At 59.5% G+C, this 19,742-nt stretch overlaps 2 protein-coding genes across 6 annotated transcripts; both read left to right on the top strand.

Moving 5' to 3' along the window:
* The first annotated feature begins 636 nt into the window (after window positions 1-636).
* On the top strand, window positions 637-7,909 carry ZNF414 (zinc finger protein 414). Of its 5 annotated transcripts, none has more exons than XR_004349297.1 (9): window positions 637-3,334; window positions 3,430-3,688; window positions 4,397-4,706; window positions 5,018-5,125; window positions 5,230-5,335; window positions 5,873-6,216; window positions 6,297-6,347; window positions 6,473-6,952; window positions 7,046-7,909. XR_004349297.1 is itself a non-coding variant. In XM_032627672.1 (9 exons), exons 2-9 carry the CDS (start codon window positions 3,686-3,688, stop codon window positions 7,117-7,119), a joined length of 1,170 nt encoding a protein of 389 aa, XP_032483563.1. In that variant the 5' UTR covers window positions 637-3,334; window positions 3,430-3,685; the 3' UTR covers window positions 7,120-7,218. The 5 variants fall into 5 exon arrangements, 4 of the variants coding, with proteins under 4 accessions (XP_032483563.1, XP_032483561.1, XP_032483564.1 ...); XM_032627672.1 differs by having other exon boundaries at window positions 6,779-6,952; window positions 7,046-7,218; XM_032627670.1 differs by having other exon boundaries at window positions 3,430-4,706; window positions 6,779-6,952; window positions 7,046-7,216.
* Window positions 7,910-10,816: 2,907 nt separating this feature from the next.
* On the top strand, window positions 10,817-18,800 carry PRAM1 (PML-RARA regulated adaptor molecule 1). The gene is made up of 10 exons (XM_032627669.1): window positions 10,817-11,351; window positions 13,785-14,826; window positions 14,916-14,973; window positions 15,050-15,126; window positions 17,636-17,693; window positions 17,809-17,917; window positions 18,067-18,229; window positions 18,318-18,351; window positions 18,436-18,470; window positions 18,611-18,800. Exons 1-10 carry the CDS (start codon window positions 11,349-11,351, stop codon window positions 18,646-18,648), a joined length of 1,617 nt encoding a protein of 538 aa, XP_032483560.1. The 5' UTR covers window positions 10,817-11,348; the 3' UTR covers window positions 18,649-18,800.
* Window positions 18,801-19,742: the final 942 nt, after the last annotated feature.

Below are 19,742 nucleotides of genomic sequence, written 5' to 3'. Positions count from 1 at the left end.
CAAAGGAGGCAGGTCCCACATGGCCCCCCATAATTCACCCTGAATCACCCCTGAACCCTGACCCCCACCCCATGTCTGTGTTTTCTTAGCCCTCACTCACCTGGCGTCAGGACCAGTTCTGACATGCGAGGGCCCTGGCCTTCTGCACTTATTGTCATGGTGAAGAGGGGGTCAGCCTAGCTACCAGTCCCCTCCAGCTGACTCTTGGGTCCCGCAGCTGTCTCCAAACCAGTGCCAGAGTCTGAGCCTTTCAGACCTTTCCAAATGAACAACCGCTCTGTGCTCAGCCCCACAAAGAGCAGTCAGTCTGGGAGAGATGGAGCCAGATGGGTGGGGTCAGGACTGTGCCAGAGAAGGGACAGGGCTTGGAGCAGGGGAGGGAGATGCAGAGAGAGTGTGGACATTGCTGGAGGAGCCAAGAAGGATGGAAAGGGTCAGCAGACCTTTTTTTTTTTTAATTTATTTATTTACATATATTTTTTTGGCTGCGTTGGGTCTTTGTTGCCGTGCGCGGGCTTTCTCTAGCTGTGGTGAGCAGGGGCTACTATTTGTTGCGGTGCGCGGGCTTCTCGTTGCGGTGGCTTCTCTTGTTGCAGAGCACGGGCTCTAGGCATGCGAGCTGCAGTATTTGTGGCGCACGGGCTTAGTTGCTCCGCGGCATGTGGGACCTTCCCCGACCAGGACTGGGAACCCATGTCCCCTGCATTGACAGGCGGATTCTTAACCACTGCGCCACCAGGGAAGCCCTGGGTCAGCAGATCTTGATGGCAAATACCACACAGAGTCATCTATGCTGTGATGGGAGGACTCCAGGCCGAGGACACCTACCCACCTGGGGGATGGGAGATGAGGTATCAAAGAAAGACTGGTCAGCAGAGCCTTCTGTAGAATCTACACCTACCTGGGAAGCTGAGCGTGGCTGGGAAAAAAAAATCCCAATTTTGCAACTGGGTCTCAACAGCCTTTTATTAGCCAATCACTATACAAAAGCATTTAACCAGTCCCTTGAATGTCCCTGGTTCTCTGCATCTCTGATTTTTGCCACTCCACTGCCCAGTCACCACTGTGAGTGTCTCTCTGCAAGACTTAGATTGGGGGACAGAGTCGGGGAGGACTGTGTGAGCCACAACCTCATCAGCTGGGCATTTCCTGGCGCTGAAGGGGAATGAGGGCCTCTGTCTCCCTTCTCTGCCCTAGAATTCATCATGCAGGCTGCCCCCCCTCCTGGCACTTTGGGGTACAGCCCTGTGGCCCCACTGCCACAGCAGGCACCCTGTTTGCAGGAAGTGGGGCCTTCCGGGCAAGACTGATGGGTGAGGTTTGGGTGAGGCACTGGGGATGAAGAAGGGAGTGGGTTTGACATCTTCTAACAGACAGCATCTCACATCTAGGTTATAGCATCTTCGGACTGCAAACCTCAGTCAGCTTGGTCCCCCTCACTCAGCAACATCCTGTTGACTCTTTTACAAAATTTCTTAAGTTGGGCCCCTCCTCTCTCTTTCTTGGTTCCCTGTCCTTTCTGGGACCTCGCCCCACCCTTCCCCAGATTGCACCAACCTCCCCTGCACACACACACACACACACACACACACACACCTCCACCCTGTATCAAAATGATGTTTTTTTAATTAAGGAGTTTTTAATACAGTTAATGAGTTTTAACTGTATTAATGATAATCAAAAGAAAACAGTTCTTTAAAATTCAAACAGCCCATGGGAATTCCCTGGCTGTCCAGTGGTTAGGACTCCGCGCTTTCACTGTGGTGGGCCCGGGTTCGATCCCTGGTCGGGGAACGAAGACACAAGGGACTTTTTTGGCCACAATGCACGAGCTGCATGGTGTGGCCAAAAAAAAAATTCAAACAGCCCAAGAGTGTGAAAAATGTCTTCCCCTCACTCGAAAATTCCTGTCCCCCCCAATTTGTTAATGTCCATCTCCTTCCAGTGGTATTCTTAGCGTATAAAAGCAGATAGGTACATCTTATGTATATATAGATGGAAATACACCGTACGTAAAGCCTAAACTTGCCTAGAACTCAAGAAATACTTCCTGAACGGTTAAATAATGTATTATAGAGATCTGAGATCAAAGATCCACTTTACCGTCCCCACAATGACCCATCCTCCAAACGACAACCGGCGATCAGATGGTGTACCTCCCCCTGCTAAAGATTCAAGGTTAGAATAGAGATCACATGCCTCTCTTTCCATGGTTCACAAGGTCCCTGCATGACCTTTCTTGCACCATGTCCACTTTCTGACCTCCACTCCCTGCCTCCACTCTGCTCCAGCAGTGAGCTGATCACCTCATTGTTTCTTGAAAAAGACAAGCTTGTCCCTCCCCAACTCAGGCCACTTGCACCAGCTATCCATTCTTCCCAGAGTGCTGTGGCCTCCTGACCTTCCACTGGCTCACTCCTTCCTGACCATCAGGTGACAACTCAGAAATCACCTCACAGGGCTTCCCTGGTGGCGCAGTGGTTGGGAGTCCGCCTGCCGATGCAGGGGACACGGGTTCGTGCCCCTGTCCGGGAGGATCCCACATGCTTTGGAGCGGTTGGTCCCGTGAGCCATGGCCGCTGAGCCTGCACGTCCGGAGCCTGTGCTCCGCAATGGGAGAGGCCACAACGGTGAGAGGCCCGGGTATCGCAAAAAAAAAAAGAAGTCACCTCACAGAGCAACTTTCCTGACCCATCACCATCACATCCTTCTGGGGTTTTGTTTTGTTTTGTTTTTCCTTTGTAGCACTTAACAGAACGTAAGATCGTTTGCTGCATGTGTTGATTCATTGTCTGTTTCCCCATTTTAAACCGTGAGCGGACTCTGGGAGTGGGGATGTTGGTCTGTCCTGTTCATCTCTGGGTCCCCAGCGCCTAGCACAGAGTAGGCACTCAAGAAATGTAGGTTGACGCGCAGCAACGAAGACTCAACACAGCCATAAATAAATAAATAAATAAAAACAACAAAAAGCAGCAGTGTTAAATTCTAGAGTGACTTTCTGAGATGTAGTGACACTTAGTGAGGCTGTATTTAAAAAAAAAGAAAAGAAACGTAGGTTGGATAGGTAACTCATTCCACGCCGGTATACCCAAGGCTCTCCATCCATCCTCCTGAAAACACGCACCTCTCCATCCTTAGGCTACACCCGTTCCGGGTGTCCCGAGGACGGACAGTTGTCTTGCTTCCCGCCCTTGGCTATCTCAGCAGACCCGTTCCAACGTCAGAACTAAGTGCATTGAAAATTTTGACGGCCACTGCCAATTTCCCTCGAAAGAGGAGGCCCTCTAAACACGACCTCTTCAAAAAAGAGAACCGCTGTTTATCCCCTTTCGAGGTATGGTGACGGGACTGGAGAGGATGAAGATGCTCATTTTGCAGAGGAGAACACAGAGGCCCGGGGAGATTTTAATCCTAGATCTCTACCTGCAGATTCTTTGCACCCTACGACTGCCCTCGGCTTGCAAATCCACCACGGCGCACGCTCCGCCGTCCAGGACAATCCCGGATCTCAGGCCCCGCCTCTTCGCGGAGCACTGTGCACAGGCTCCCTCCTCCGTTCTCGCGAGACCTGGGAGGCGAAAAATGGCGCCGACGTGAGCGCGAGCCTGCGGCCACGGAAGGAGTCACCGCAGCCTTAGCTGGAGCCGCCGGAGCCGCGGGAACAAGAAGCCGAACCAGGCCGAGGATGGTGAGCGCGGCGCCGGGGACGCGGACGCGGCGAACCAGCGGGGACTGGCGGGGAGCGGCCCTGTAGCGCACATAGCCTCCGGCCGACCCCGCCCCCACATCCGGGCACTCGCCCGCCGCTGGCTGTCACTCGGGGAGCACCCTACCCCCTACTTCTGGGCCTGGTTTCGACTGGGCCACGCCCACAGGGCTCGGGCACCGCCCCAGATCTTCATACGGCCGGGGCCCCAGCACTTCCAGTTCGCCTGCACAGCTCGAGCCCAGCTGGTAGACATATCTCCGTCCTCGAACAAACCCCTCGGCCACTTTTGGCCCCTCCAGCATCTTCCTATCCGCGCCCGGTTCAGATCCCCGCCTTTGCCCCGCCCACTCCCTATGGGCCACGCCCCTGCCTTGTAGGGGGCCTCCCACCTTACCAAGTTAGGGTCAAAGGCATGCTTCTTTCATATAGATGATTCTTAAAAAGGTACCCCCTTCTACATTTGGAACACCTCCAAGCTCCCTCCCAGAGGATGGGGACACAGGAGGCAGGAGCTCAATCCACACCTCACCCCCTGCCACTCCTTAGGATGGGGGCTGACTGGGTGACGTCTCCGGGGCATTTGCTGCTTCAGGAATGCCCAGTGGTCTTGGCGGGGTGGAGTTCCCCTGGCTGGCCCAGGCAGACCCTGGGCCCAGAGGGGTTCTCCCCACCTCTTCCTTCCACCAGGAGGAGGAAACCTCGGGTCCCAGCCCGGACATGCCGGGCACTGCAGAGCCCAGCTCCAGTGAGACCGACAAGGAGGTGTCCCCAGTTGTGGCTGCTGTAGCCACTTCCTCTTCCATGGGGGAGGAGCCAGGCTCTGACCAGGCAGCCACACCCCCAGTGTGGGAACGTGGAGGGCTTGGAGGGACCCAGCAGGGTGCCTCCCCAGCCCCAGACAGTGGCCATGCTGGCCCTGGACCCGGCCTTGGCCTGACCAGCACTGTCTCCGGAACCAGTGAGGACCTGCGGCCTCCCAGACGACGCCCACCACCAGGTGACCCGTGATGGGGCCTTCTGGGGGATCACAGGCCTGGAACGATAGAAGTGAAGAATACAGAGTATCTCCAGACTTGGGGCCCATCTAGAGGGAATCACCACTTACTGAGCCCCAGGTGTATGCCAGGCTGTGAGCCAGGCCAACTCAGCCCCAACCCTCTGTTGGGGGAGGCAGAGGGTGAAGGCCCCAGTAAGAGACCATAGGGTAATTGCAACCCCATACATGCCTCTCTGGGGTAGGGCCCTGGACAGCGTGGATGGAGAAGGGATGGTGACACACCCCTCCCCTCGCTTCTGTGCGTCCTGCAGGGAAGCAGATACCCTGCTCCAGCCCTGGCTGCTGCCTCAGTTTCCCCAGCGTTCGAGACCTGGCACAGCATCTGCGTACCCACTGCCCACCCACACAGTCCCTGGAAGGTAGGGCCAGGGTAGGTGGTGGGGAGGCAGGTTAGGGCGGGAGGCAGGCAGAGCCGACTGGCCACCCCTCTCCACTCCTCTGTCCTTCATCCCTGCCCTACCAGGCAAGCTCTTCCGCTGTTCCGCCCTGAGCTGCACCGAGACTTTCCCCAACATGCAGGAACTGGTGGCACACGGCAAGCTGCACTACAAACCCAATCGCTACTTCAAGTGAGACCCCGTCCACCCCCACGTCTGCTGGCGCTCGGTGACCAGGCAGCTCCCCCCACCACTGGTTTGACAGCCACTACCGGGGGTCGGGGCTTTTCTCCCTTCCTAGTCCAGGGGGTTGGGTCGGGGAAGTGGGCATGAACTAGGGCAAGCCTTGCCCTTAACCTGCCCAGAAGAGACACTGGTCGCTAGAGCAAGTTCCAGGGACCCCGAGGGCGGGGCTCGGAAGGGGTTTGGGGGGCGGCATTCTTGGCGCGGCTCCGCCCAGCCCTCTACCTCCCAAGAGGAAAAGGGATCACCTAAGTCACAATTGAGACTTCCTTCCTCATCTTCCCAGGGCTCCGACCTGGAGGGGTCCGGAAGGGTCGCGACCACAGTAGGGGGACGCTTAGGGCAGACTCCTCCCCCGCAGATGGGGGATCTGTTGTTTGGGCCCGGGCTCCCTTACCACCCTCGAGCGGCGGCTCCGCAGGTTACTACGGATAGGCCCCTCCCTTGTCCCGCAGGAGACCCAGCCCAGCCCTGTGCCGCCCCCAGGTGTGAGAACTGCCTCCTGCGCTTCCGCACGCACCGCTCCCTCTTCAAGCACCTGCATGTTTGCGCCGAGCATGCGCAGAGCCCAGCCCCGCCGCCACCCCCCGCCCTCGACAAGGAGCCACCAGCGCCCGAGCGCCCCCCGGAGTCCGACCCTGCGTTGGCGCCTGGGCTACAGTTCCCGCTGCTCGAGCCGTTCACGACCCCTGCCCCTGCCCCCACCGGGCCCTTCCTGCCGTACTTGAATCCTGCGCCTTTTGGCCTAAGCCCCCCACGCCCGCGCCCCTTTCTGGCCGCCGCTCCCGGGCCGCCCGCCTCCAGCGCCGCAGTGTGGAAAAAGAGCCAAGGTGAGTGTGGGGGCAGGGACGCCTGAAGGGTGGGCTGGGCTCCCTCTAACTTCTGACCTTGACCCGCCCATCTACCGCAGGTGCCGGCGGCAGCCCGCGAAGACCCCAGGGCGGCTCCGATACGCCCTCAGGTGCGTGCAGGTGATCACCGGGGAGGGTGGAGGGGATTTCTCCCCTGCGGGGCATAGGGAATACTGGGAGGCAGCGGTGCCCACCCCCTTCCCAGGTGGCCAGAAATGTCACCCCCGAAATACAGGATTTTGCCTTAAAAAATTACGGCCCCTGCTCTTTATCTGCGCCGGCGTTTCCGTGTAAAACTCTCACCCGGTTCCCGAGTCCTTCCCCCTACGTTGGTTCAGAGGATCGGAGAGGGGAACGCAGATAAGTCAAGTTTGGTGCCCCCAAATACATGGGGAAACGCCCGGGAGAAACGGATCAGCCGTTCCAGAGCCCCGGCGCCTGGGAGCTGAGGGGGAGGCGGGGAGAAAGGTACGACCCGCCCTCGCCCCGGTCCTCGCCCTCGCCCAGGGCCCGGGGCTGACGGGGTCCCGCCTGCCCGCAGGGCACGCGGCCCCGAGCCGCATCGTGTGGGAGCACACGCGCGGCCGCTACTCGTGCATGCAGTGCGCCTTCTCCACGGCCTCGCGGCCCGCCATGACCCTACACCTGGAGGACCACCGCCCCATCGCCCCTGCGGCCCCGGCGCCCGGGCAGCCGCGCCCCGACGCGCCGGCGGGTAAGGCCCGGGAGCGCGCGGGTGGGGAGGGAGGGGGCCCTGAGGCGAGGGGCGGGGCTGAAGCTCAGGCGCCCCCTCCTCTGCTCCACCCAGACCCGGCCCCGCTGGCACCCAAGGTGTCGCCGCTGCTGTCAGAGGGGGAGTGTCCGGTTTTCTCGCCGCTCTGAACCACGCCGCGTTGCGGGTGGGCTGTGGGTAGTTTTGTAATTTTAGGGGGGCCTCGATGGGCGGGGTGGCGGGACAATAAAGGAGGCAGATGAGCCAGCCTGTGCTGTGTCTGGGTCCCATGCCCCTCCAGTGCAGTCCTGGGGCGCTCCCACCGCGGAAGGGGGCAGGCCTCCCCCTCACAGCCCACCTGTGTCCCACCTCCCCTGTCAACCTCAGCAGTGGGACAGCTGTAGGTGGTCCTCTTTCCTGTCCCACCACTTCCAGAAACCATATGAGACAGAAGTTTTCCAGTTTTATTTAAAAACTTCCGGGAGTCAGGAGCGCCCGCCCAGCTGGAGCCCCCCAGGTCCTGAGGCCAGCACTGACTCTCAGGGAGGTGACAGGGTGGTGGGGCAGTCCCAGCAGTAGAAGGGAGGTGCCAGGGCCCCCAGGGCTGGGCACTCTGGCAGGCGGGAGCTCAGGCCTCATAGTCATCCTCCTCACTGTCTTCGGCTGCCCACTTCCCCTCCTCCCCCTGCCCCAGCTCTGAGGAGGAGGGTGGGTCGAGGCCAGCCCTGGAGAGCCTGGGCTTCCTCCCTTCTCACCTCTCCCGCATATATAGGTCCTCTTCTTCCTTTCCTTCCTGGGAAGTCAGGCTGGGGGCAGAGTTCAAAATCTGGTCCCACACTGCTGTCACCAGAACCCTGAGGGTCAAGCCTCCAGGGTATGGAAGTCCCACGCATTGCTGGCAGCCACCCCTCGGGCCGGCTTTACTTCCTGCATCTTGCTCCCTTCCAGCCCAAGCTTCGATTCCGCCCGCCCGCCACCCCCCCACCCCGTCTGGAGCACCGGAGGCAACCACCCCCCCGCCCTTCCCCCCAGTCTGAACACCTCTGGAAACAGGGAACTCTTCCGATCGTGCTCCTCCCCTGCCTAGTACCCCCACCGCTCCCCACAGCTCCCTTCAGCTCTCTGGATGAAGATCCTGTTCTCCTAGTAGCCCACAAGGCCCCATCTTGAACCTCTCCACCTCCTCTTCTCAGGACCACACTCAGCATCTCTCTCCTCTTCCTCCTGGGGAACATAGACATCCTGTGAGCGAGAACCCAAGGACCAGGTCCCCAGCCCCAGCCCACCCTGTTTCATTCCATATCTCCTCCATCTTCCAAGTCATCAGAGTTGTCCTTTATCTGCGGCCAGCAAGACATTAGTCACCCCCTGGGTGGAGTCCCCAGGCCTCACACCCCTCACTCACCAGCCTCCCATCTTCCCCTCGCCCCCCTTACCATCCTCCCCCTAGTCCTCCTCAGAATCTTCGTCCCCCAGCATGTTGGCCTCAGTCTCAGAGTTGAGCAGGGTCCCCAGCATTGAAGCCATCCAGGTAGCCGAGCTCGGGTAACGACTCAAAATCCTGCTCCGTTAGCGCAGCTGCTGTGACTCCTCGAAGCCGAACAGCTCCAAGTTCTGAAGGCCCTTCAGCTTCTCCTGGGAAGGGCAACAGGGAGATCTGGGCACCCTTTGGACCTGTCCCACCTGGACCCAGGAGCCGGCCTGCCCGCCTGCCTGCCCCATTGCCCTCAGCCTCACAAGGGGCTTTAGGGCTCCAGTGTCCTTGATGGGGTTGCAGCTGAGTCGCAGGTGGCTCAGGCCAGGCGCCCACTCTGCTAGCACCTCCAGGCCCCCACAGAAGCGGCTGTCACTGAGCACCTGCTGTAGGGCCAGATGGGCCGTCAGGGAACCCTGGGGCTCAGGCCCCCTGTGAGCTCCCCTCCCCCTTCTCAGCCAGAAGCCTTGGAACCACAGCTGGGTGATCCTGGGGAAGACAATCTCTCTGCATCTCAGTTTCTTACTCCTTAAAATGAGTGTCATGAATGCTCATCCTTTGGAGTTCTTGTGAGGATTCAAAAGAGGAATGGGGAGCGAGGGAGGGGGCTTGGGAAATGTTCGCAGGTGGTTGACATCACTCCAACCACCAAGCCTGTGGCCGGCTGCCTGGGACCCTCTCAGGAACCTGGGGAGGAGGTGGGTCCAGGGGCCCACTTTACAGATAGAGGTGAGGCTAGGAGGGTAAGCTGACTGAGCCCTGACTCTAGCCGGGCCCGGTTCCAAGTCACCGATTCTGCACCACCCCAGAAGCGGGGCAGTTACCACTGATGAGAAAACCCAGGCAGCAAGGCCCAAAGGGCACACTCTCCTTTTTCTGCACTCACAAGGCCCCTAGACACCCTTGGGAATATGGCTTTAGGCCCATCCCTTCCTGCATCTTCAGGGCTTGGTGTCCCATCTCCAGCGTACCAGGGTCCCCCAGCCCCTGGAGTTTTCCCCATCAAGCTCCTCATTCAGGCACCCCCGAATCTAGGCAGTGCCACTTCGCAGTCTGTCAGGACCTTCCCAGAGAGACCCAGGTATCTTGGTCCAGGTAGGTGCCGCCCCCCCAACCGCGTCACCCACAAAGATGCAACAGCCCCTCCCATGGGTACAGTGGGTCCACAGTGCCCCCTGGGCCCCTCGCTGCCCTCTGGAGCAAGCTGAAATTGCCCTGAGGCCTAGGGAGTTGGGTCACTCTGAAAACTGACCCCTACCTTCACCCCCTCCCAACTCCCATCCAACCTTTGTCTGCTCGCCTGGGAAGTCTTACTGTTCCCACTGTCCCTTCTGGGCTCCTGCAGCCCCTGACCTCCCTCTGGCCAACCAAGCTGGGAGCCCCACAGAGGGTCCCTCCACCGCACCCCAACTCCAGGATGCCTGAAAGCTGAGTCCTCTTAGGGCCCCGGCTCCGCCCAGCAGAGGGCGCCCAAGAGTGTCGGTCTGAAGGGAGAATGAATGAGGGGCCGGCGCGTCCAAGCAGGCACCCACCTTACACAGCCGCCCCAGAGGGGGCAGGTTGGCCTGAGACTGCAGGCTCACGTTGAACAGGCTGAGCCGCTCCAGGACCCAGACCTCTTCATCATCCCCAGCCTCCTACTCGGAGGCGGACCAACATCCGGAAATGTGACCCAGCGTGCATGTCTGTCCGTTCAAGGACAGGGATGCACGGGCACAGAGGCTCCAGAATCCCCAAGCTGTGCTCTTAAGAGCAGACGCAGGCGGAGTCATTGCCGACTGCAGTCTGTGGCCTTCATGGCAGAGGCAAGTGAAGGGCTCCTGCTGGGAATGCAATGCCCAGCCTCCGTCCCTGTCTCATGTGGATCTTTCTGGAGACTTCAGTACATCTCTGTTACTCTTGCTGTGATCCTTGGACCAGCAGTATGGGCATCACCTGGGATGTTTCAGAAGCTGAGGCCCCACCTCAGACCAATTAAGTCAAAATCTCCTGGAGCTTCTGTCTTTCTGTGAACTCAAAGGATGCCGGTGGCATAGCTGAACTGAGAATCGGGGCTCTGCACTCTCCCACTGGTTGTTTTCTCCCTTTCTCTATGAGCCTGAGGTCACTGACTTCCTGGGGACCGAGCCCTGCCATCAGGGTCTCCCTTGTCTGGCCTCGCACCCTGCACCCTCACAGCTCTAATCTTGCCTACCACCTTCACCCCCTCTCTGCTGGCCTCCCAGCTGTCCCCATTTTCCTCCTTCTCTTGTCCTCTGGGAGCCTTGGACATTCCCCACCCACCCACCACCAAACGTGCCATCCCACCTGGGCCCTCAGCCCTTGTTACAGTTGCCCCTGTAACAGGGAAGTGCTAAGTCCTGCTCAGAGCTGGAAATCAGGCTACAGGGAAGTGTTGAAATGAGGAAGGCGGACTGAGGCAACAAGAGCCAGCAGGAGGGCCTCACCCGTCAGGCTCGCTCGATTCCTGGGGTCTCACGGCCCGGAACTGGCCGTGCCCCTTTCCCGCTGAGAACTACCACTCCCCTCCCACAGAGGCCCTGGGAGGAGTTGGCCTTGGCCTGCCTCTGTCGGCAGGAGGTCCTCAGGGCCTGGCATGAGTTCTTCCTGGAGTCCGGAGGTCAGCACACAGCAGGGCATGGGGTGGGAGAGAGGGGGCCAGCAGAGTCGAGAAACGAGTGACCGTTGGGTGTCTGCTGAGAAATGCACAAAGCGCAACGCAGGACAGGAATTCAAGAAGCTCCCAGCAGGACCTGAAGACAGGCTGGGGCTGTCCCCCCTCCTCCCCTTCCTCCTCTGCCCTCCCGCCTGGCCAGTAGACCCCACCCTGTGGGGCCCGTGGAGCAGAAGCTACAGTCACTTCCTGAAGGCAGCAGCCCTGGCTCAGGTCCCACTCGCCCTGTGGCCCGTCACCCGCCTGCAGCCATGGTGAGTGAGCCCCCAAGCCCTGGGAGAGCCCCCCACTGGCCGGAGGCAGGGGATGCCACGGGTGGAAACTGGAAGGCACATTCCAAGAGCGGGGCGGCAGAGGGGCAGGCAGGTTTTCAGGGTTGTGACCGACCCAAACGCCCAGAGGTAGGAGGCAGCCAGGACCCACCTCTGGGACAGCTCAGGCTCCCGAGGGGCCTGTAGCAGAGGCTGAGGCTGCGACTAGAAGGGGGACGGGTGGCACTGCCCAGACGACCCCCCCACCATGAATAGCAACCCGGTAACAGGCATCCAGGGTGAGGGGCAGGGCCTTCCTGGGGGCGACAAAGCGGGTCACGCACACGCTGCCCACCCCCCACCCCAGCAGCGCCCCAAGGCCTGACCTGCTGACCCCGGCTTCTCTGGCCCCCTGGGTCACGTGGGAGCCTTGCCCCAACCCACCAGTTAGCGGGGCTTCCACAGAGGCGTCTCAGGCCCCGGCACCTTTCCTTGTTCTCTGGATCAGGGCAGAGTGAGGCACAGGCGGGGGCAAAGTCCCCGAGGTCGTACCCTTCCCCTCCCCGGTCTCCTCGACCCCAGGTGAAGCCAGGTCTGGGAGCTGTGGCAGGGCCACCTCTGGGGTGACTTGTCGGTCAGAGCAGGCCTGGCCTATTTGTGCATCTCCCGTGTCCGTGACCAAGGATGTGGGGCTGGTCAAGACCATACCTGGGACGGACTTCCTGTGCCAGGGCTGGTGCGCGTGCCCACGCTCGGGAGCCTGCCTGCCGGGCCTGGTGGGCATCCCTGACCATCAGTCAGGGTGTCTGGGACTGTGGGGCCCTGCCCTCAGGTTTGCCTCTAGGTCTCTTAGTGTCTCTCCACGTGAGTCTGTGTGAGAACGTGATGGTCAGGCCGCCCACATGCCTGTCTCTGCGTCCTGTACGTTATTTCAACAAAGAATTACTTAGCATCTTAGCACAGGCCAGGCACTGGGAGGACAGCAATGCACAAGACAAGCTGCTGCCCTTGGGGCGCTGACAGTCCACAGGGGCTGGGGAAAGGAGGAGGAGAGAGACCAAAACAAAAACCAAAAAATCCCACAAATAGTCAAAACACATTTTAAAAACAAGTATTGGAACCTCCCCTGCGGTCCAGTGATTAAGACTCTGCACTTCTAATGCAGGGGGCGTGGGTTCAATCCCTGGTCGGAGAACTAATATCCCACATGCCGCGAGGCATGGCCACCGCCGCCCCCCCCACCCCACCCCCCAAAAAAAAGTATTAAGTAAAATAAATAGAATGATACAAGGTGTCAGGTACTAACTAAGAGAAACATCAGGCAGGTTGGGGAGGATAGAGAATCCTGGGAAGGGGGAATCCAATCTTCTTTTTTTAATTAGGGTGGTCTGGGAGGAAGTCCTCTCTAATAAGGAATATGGGAGCAGAGACCTGGAAGAGGAGAAGGAGAGCCATGCAGTGGGGAGAGTGTCCCAGGCAGAGGGCAGGAGATGGGAGAAGGGGAGGCCAAGGAGGTGACTGGGTAGGAGAGGTCGAATCTACCGTTCAGGGCCTTTGTGAGATTTTTTTTTTTTTTTTTTTTTAATTTATTTGGCTGCACTGGGTCTTGGTTGCAGCATGCAGAATCGTTAGTTGTGGCACGCGGGATCTAGTTCCCTGACCAGGGATCGAACCCGGGCCCCCTGCGTTGGGAGTGCGGAGTCTTGGCCACTGGACCGCCAGGGAAGTCCCTCGTGAGATCTCTAGCTTCTACTGTGGGGAAATGAAGGAACACGGCCAGATTTTGAGCAGAGGTGCACAAACCGACTCTGGGTTAACTGGCCTCCTCCGGCTGTTGTGAGGGGACTGACCAGGGATGGGGACGCGGGGTCGGGGGTCGGGGGCGGGGGCGGGCAGGAGACCAAGGAGGAGCCTATTAAATGATCCAGGCAACAGGGGATACTGCCTTCCCCGGTTGGGCTCCTCCGGGCCAGGACAGTGGTACAGGCAGTGAGAAGTGGCTGGATTCCGGATGTATTTTGAAATGAGAAAAGAAGGGCCTGGGGGCGTGCGGGGGGTGGGGGGGGAAGGAGCTCGAGGATGCTCCCCTGACTGAGGGGGCGGGGCGGGCTATGGGAGCAGCAGGCCCCAGGGGCCCCAGGAGCTCGGGTCAAGAGTGGGGTGAGGCTGGGTGCGCATCCTGGTCCTGAGTGGCAAGGTCAGAGGGTGTGGTAGTTTAGGAGAGCCTGCAACCCGCCGGGAGGCTGGAGACACAAAAACGTGGGAGTCTATGGCCAACAGAGATGGCAAGCCAAGGGCAGAAGGTGGGGGAGAGGAGCTAACTGAACAGGAGCCAGGGGAAGGGGGTGCGTGTCCGTGACCATGTCCGCTTGTCCCACGTCCGTCTCTCTACCACCCGCATGTGTCTGAGTCCCTGCCTGACTCCGTGTCCCCTAGGGGAGTCATCAGGACTTTCGGAGCCTTCAAGCAAAGTTCCAGGCCTCTCAGCCCGAGACCAGCAAACTCCCCCAAATATCCCCAAAGCCCGAGTTCAACAAACTCCTCAAAAAGTTTCCACAGCCTGAGCTAGGCGAGCATCCCAAGAAGCACCCCCAGCCCGAGTTCACTGATCTGCCCAAGAAGCCCTGCAAACTTGAGTTCAGTGAACTCTCCAAGAAGGTCCCACAGCTCAAGGCCACTCCATTCCCCAGGAAGCCCCTGCCGCCTGAGCTCAGCCACGCCCCAAGGCCCCCCACAGGGCCCAAGTTCGGTGCACTCCCCAGGAAGTCCCAGCAGCCTGAGTCCAATGAGGTCACCCTGAAGCACCCCCAGCCCAAGTTCAGTACCGTTCCCGAGAAGCCCCCGCAGCTTGGGGTCAGTGGTCTCCCTGAGAAGTCCCTGCCGCAGCCCGAGTCCACTGAGGTCCCCCCAATGCCCCCTTCAAAGCCCGAGTCCAGTGAGCCCCAGCCTCACTCCTCACAGCCCAACTTCAGTACAGTCCCCGGAAAGATGCCACAGCCTCCGCCGAGTGACCTCCCCGAGAAGGCCCCGCGGCCCGAGTGTGGTGACCTCCCCAGGACATCCTCGGGGCCCGAGTGCAGCCTGCTCCCCAAGGAGTTTGAGTGGCGGGGGCCGCCCTGCAAGTCCTCGCAGCCCAAGCCCAGATCTCTGCCCAGGAAGCGCCCGCAGGCTGAGTTCCTCGGTGACCTCCCTAGAAAGCCTCCACTCCCTGGCTCCCGTTCAGAGAGCTCACTGCCCACTGCCGTTGCAGGCTCCAGCCCTAGGTTCCCACTCAGCCCAGGGTTTGGAGCCAGGCAGCAGAGATCTGGAGCCCTCGCTCGCGGTGGAGGCTCGAGGCTGGGCCTCAAACCTGGCCACCCACCCCGGCGGAGGCCTCTCCCCCCAGTCAGCAGCCTGGGCGCCCCTCCAGCCAAGCCCCCACTGCCCCCAGGCCCCAGGGACGTCCAGAGATTTCGAAGGACCTTGGCAGCAAGCACAGGTGGGTGAGGGCGGCCCAGGCAGAAAGGAGGGTGTGGAGGCTCCCTGGCAGTGCCCGCCTCCCTCCCTCCTGTTCTCATCTCTCCACAGCTCTGCCGAGGAGCTCTTCTGCTGGCTTCCTGGCTCGACAGCCTGAAGACACCCCACAGTGAGTGTAGGGAGTCAGGGGGTACAGGCGTGGGTCACGGGACCGAAAGAGTCCCTCATCTCAGGTATCCCCATAGGGACCCAGATGAGACCTACGAGCTGTACGAGGACGTGGAGCCCACAGACAACTCCAGACCCAGCCCCAAGGGCAGAGGTTTGTTGGTGACGGGGCCAGGCCCTCAGCCAGACCAGTCTGCCAAGGCACCTGGGGAACATTTGTCACAAGGGTGTGTTCTGCCATGTTGCTAGCGTGACGCCAAGTGGCAATCCATATCCCTGATGGATTGAAAGCAGCGCCAGGGGAGGAAGCAGAGAGGAGGAGGGACCTTTCAGAAAGGTCACGCCAGCTCCTGGTGGGTGGAACAATGTGAGTAAGGGCGGCCCAGAGGCCAGCAGCCTGACCAGGGTGTGGGCCAGGGTGGTGGCAGAAGACATGGAGAGCAGTGGAAGGATCGGGTACAAAGCAGCAAGAGGACTTGGTGGTGCATCACCAGGGACGAGAGCGGGCTCATGACAGGGTTGAGGCCCAAATGTTGAGCCTGCACCTGAGTAAGGGACCCATGGTGTTGGAGGTGCCTGAGGGATGTCCAGGCAGGACTTGGGCCTGAACTCAGAGGCAGGGGCTGGAGACAGGGTGTGGCCGACCCTCCAGGCCTGCAGTCCCAGGCAACTCTCTCTCTGTGCTCTGGGTTTCCAAGGACGCTTCTTCTCTCCCTTCCACACCTCTGCCCCTGGAGAGCAGGATGAAGGCCAAGCAGGCCCAGCTCGGGGATGATGCATTCACCAACCCCATGTGAAAACACCAAGGCTCCCATGCCAGCACTTCACCGAATGTGCACAGCCCACCACCCCCGAGGCAGTGTCCTGCCCATTTTACAGGAGTGCAAGCTTGAGGACAAGCTTGAGGCAAGAAGTGACTTGCCCCAGGGCGCACAGCCGATACACAGGAGCCCAGACCCTAGGCTCCCAGGCTGCTTCCCTGTCCTGTCTTTGGAAGGGTCTCCTGCAGGGGAACGTTTCATCAGAGGTGCCTTTGGGATCCCCAGCTACCGCTCCCTCCTCACCAGGCCACCCTCCAAAGTCTGCTGCCTATACAGCTGTTACTCCTTCCCCAGCCCCTTCTGCTTCTCCTGGGCTTTCCCCAGGGGCTGCTTGCAACACCCCTGTTAGCACAGAGCTTCCTGACAGGGCCCCTCCTGCTTCCGCTCCAGTTAAGCTCTGTGGCTTGGGTCTGGGGGGCCTCTCTTGGGGATGTGGACGTGGGTGGGGAGGGAGCACCTCTGGCCATCCACTTCCAGCAGCTCCGCAGGCGTGGCCCACCGCTTCGCTTCCCCTTCCCCAACCCCAAGTAGACCAGGCACTTCCCTCCCTCTGCTCACCGTCCCAGCCACTGGACAACCGCCAGTCATTCTTCAAGGTTCTGAGCCAATACCACATGCTTCCCCAGATCTCCCCCCTTCTCGAGACACTGAGTGGGGCTCAGTGATTGTCCCAAAGGCAGCTCTGCCCTTCTCAAGTCTGTCCCCAGTTGGAAGGACTCTGGGCTCCCCGCTCCCACTCTCTGCCTCACTCAGAGCAGTGGCGGCTCCACTAGAGGCTCCCTGCACAGCTGGGGGCTCCTCTGGAGGGGCCGGGCCCAGCTCTTTCTCAGGAGCTGAGGGTGGCGTGCTCAGGATCACACTGCCAGAAAGCTGGGGACACAGGGCACCAAGGTCTGCCCCGCACTGCCGTGCCCAGGGCTGCACTCTCTGGCTGCGGCAGGTCTGTAGGGGCCCTGGGGTGAAGTCAAGACTGCTCCCAGCCGGGTGACCATCTCCGGCCTGGGCAGCCTCTGGGTGGCACCGTTACCCGAGCACCACCCAGCTGAGGCTGGAGGCAAACTCAGTGTCTGAAGGGGTGGAAGGGCACCATGCAGATGCCCCTCGGGCAGCTCGATGGAAGGGTCTGCTGGCCTAGAAATGTCCAGAGCAGCACTTCAAGTCATTCAGAGAGGACTGCAAAAAGCTAGGGGCTTCAGGTTCTGAATCCTTCACTCCCCTTGTGTTCACAAGGCTCCCACTGTAAGCCACACCATTGGCCAGCAGGGCTCATACCTGGAAAGCTGGTCGTTTGCGGGGTAGTCAGTCCTCACCTGGGAGACCCCTCACAGTCCAGTCTCATCATCAGCCAGGCCAGGCAAGAGCCCCAGCCCAACAGCCCCTTCTCAGAGGCAGACTTCTTTGCTTCCTGGAAATATTTTTCTTCGCCTTACTTTTTGACCCAAATCTCATCACAATTCCCAGAACCCCACCTGCTCTACAAGGCAGGCGTGAAATGGCCTCAAAAGCCTACAGAGAAATCCTGCCTCTACCATTTAACAGCTGGGTGACCTGGGGCAGGCTGCGTTACCTCTCTGAACCCTTAGGTCCTCCTCGGCAAGCAACTTGGGATGACAGTCAAGACAGCTGAAATGAGTGGTAACGGTTTCTGCCACGCCTGTCCTGCGACAGGAGTTAAGAAAATGAAAGGCAATCCACTAGAACTCACAACTCATGAGAAAGGCCTGGGCAGCGGGGTGGGGAGGGGACCAAGGTCCTGAGAACTGACAAGGGAAAGAGCAGGTCGCCAGATTCAGAGGCCGAACCAATGGTCCCTGCCCTAACTCAGCATTCTGACTGTCCCAGATGAAGTGCTGTCTACCCAGCAACCCCCCAGGAGGCCACCACAAGATCAAGAGCCCAGGTACCAGAGGGCAAAGGGAGTGGGACAGGGTGGGGCTGAGCTCTGGGAGGACGGTAAAAGGGGGTCCCTGAGAAGCACGTCTTGCTCATGAGCACCCAACTCCCCGGGGGCTCAGGAAGGAGAAGGGCCCCCAGCCACAGCAGTTGCCGCCCACGGACCTGAAGTCTCTGAAGCAGATCCGGAAGGCAGAGAAAGCTGAGCGGGAGTTCCGGAAGAAGTTCAAGGTGTGAACCCCAAGCAAAGCAAGAGTCCTGGGAGGGCTGCGCTCAGCCCCAGTTGACCAAAGCCCCACAAATTCCATCCTCAGAAAGAAGCCAGGCAGGGGTCCTCGGGGTGGCAGCATGACCAAAAGCTCTGATGTCTTCCTCCCCAGTTTGAGGGGGAGATTGTGATTCAGACAAGGATGATGATTGACCCCAACGCCAAGACCCGTCGCGGGGGTGGCAAGCACCTGGCGGTTCGGCGTGGGGAGATCCTGGAGGTGATCGAGTTCACCAGCACGGAGGAGATGCTGTGCCGGGACACCAAGGGCAAGTGTGAGTGAGCCCAGCAGGGGCAGCCCTGGGAAGACGCCAAACACCAGGGAGGGTGGAGAACTCACCCACCCCCGCTCTCTCCTCGCAGATGGCTACATACCCAGAACAGCTCTACTGCCCCTGTGAGTGCTGGCCTTGATGGGGTGGGGGATTTAGGGGGGAGGGGTGGGGTGACCCTTACTGACCTTAACTGTGCTCTCAACCAGGGAAACAGAGGTGTATGACGACGTCGGTTCCTGGGGTATGTATGTGGATGCTCCGGGTGGACTGGAAGGGACTACAGTGTCTTGGGAGGGGGTAAGGTCCCATCCCACTCCACCAGGGGCTGCTGGCTACCTGCTTATGGGGCAAGGGTCACTGGAAGTCACCCCTCCTCGGCAGATCCTCTGGATAACCAACCATTCTCCGGGGGACGATAAGGCCTACAGGGATGGGGACCCAGGACAACCCACCAATCCACAGCCACCTCTTAACCGAAGGAGCCCTGGATCCCAGTTTGGCCGTCACAGAACTGCCCAGGCTCCTGTCTGACCACGGACACAGACCACATAAAGCCCCTCTTTTAAAGCAATTCCTGCTTCTTGTCTTGTCTTTCCCTCCTGATGGGCACCACACACTGGAGCCATGATCAGACACCTGGGGGAATCTGTGGGGTCACCCCCCTTCTCCAAGGTCGCACCCCTCAAGGATATAGGCCAGAAAGGAGAAAAGTAGGGCAGGAGAAGGTAGCAAGGGAGCTGGCACCTTGCTAGACTTAGAGGTGGGAGTCCCCGTGATGGTACCCCGTGTCAGCCACCAGCCAGAATGAAGACCCTCCACATCCAACGTGACAAGCAGCAGCTGCAGCTTCTCACAGGCTACACAGCCCAAGTGGACTTACGTATGAGATCACATCTTGGGGGGAATGTGACCCAGTTCTGATAAGAGTCCAGGTATCAAGTTCAGCCTAAACCTCTGACAGGACAAAATATGCTCAGAAACTCTCACCCTACTTGGTCTGTTTTAGCAAAGAAAAGCTGCTATGGACTGAACATTTGTGTCCTTGCTGCCAAAAACAATTCCTGCGTTGAAAACCTAACCCTCAACGTGATGGTACTAGGAGGTGGGGCCTTTGGGGAGGGGATCAGGTCGTGGCAGCAGAGCCCTCATGAATGGGATTCGTGCCCCTACAAAAGAGGTCTGAGAGTGTTCCCTGGCAGGCCAGTGGTTAGGACTCTGCACGCACTTTCACTGCTGAGGGCCCAGGTTCAACCCCTGGTGGGGGAACTAAGGTCCCACAAGCCGTGCGGCGCAGCCAAACAAATAAAGCTAAAAAATTATTTTTTTAAAAAATAAATAAAAGAGGTCTGAGAAAGTTCCCTGGCCCCTTCTGCCATGTGAGGTTACAGCTAGAAGGTGTCATCCACGGACTAGGACCGGGCCCTCACCAGGCACTGAATCTCCCAGCGCTTTGATCTTGGACTTCCCAGCCTCCAGAACTGTAAGAAACAAATGTTTGTTACAGCAGCCAGAG

Source organism: Phocoena sinus, chromosome 3 (genome assembly GCF_008692025.1).
Source record: "Phocoena sinus isolate mPhoSin1 chromosome 3, mPhoSin1.pri, whole genome shotgun sequence".
Classification (NCBI taxonomy): Eukaryota; Metazoa; Chordata; class Mammalia; order Artiodactyla; family Phocoenidae; genus Phocoena; species Phocoena sinus.
Note: the sequence above shows the minus strand (reverse complement) of the source record. Positions and strands in the feature narration are given on the sequence as shown.

What these genes read in the sequence shown, in the direction of transcription:
- ZNF414 (XM_032627670.1), top strand. Translation starts at nt 4,304, where the DNA reads ATGCCCAGTGGTCTTGGCGGGGTGGAGTTCCCCTGGCTGGCCCAGGCA. An exon ending in CGGCTCCGATACGCCCTCAG is followed by an intron (nt 6,348 to 6,778) that starts GTGCGTGCAGGT and finishes GCCTGCCCGCAG; the next exon opens with GGCACGCGGCCCCGAGCCGC. An exon ending in GCGCCCCGACGCGCCGGCGG is followed by an intron (nt 6,953 to 7,045) that starts GTAAGGCCCGGG and finishes TGCTCCACCCAG; the next exon opens with ACCCGGCCCCGCTGGCACCC.
- PRAM1 (XM_032627669.1), top strand. An exon ending in ACCCAGCCCCAAGGGCAGAG is followed by an intron (nt 15,127 to 17,635) that starts GTTTGTTGGTGA and finishes TGACTGTCCCAG; the next exon opens with ATGAAGTGCTGTCTACCCAG. An exon ending in TGACGACGTCGGTTCCTGGG is followed by an intron (nt 18,471 to 18,610) that starts GTATGTATGTGG and finishes CCTCCTCGGCAG; the next exon opens with ATCCTCTGGATAACCAACCA.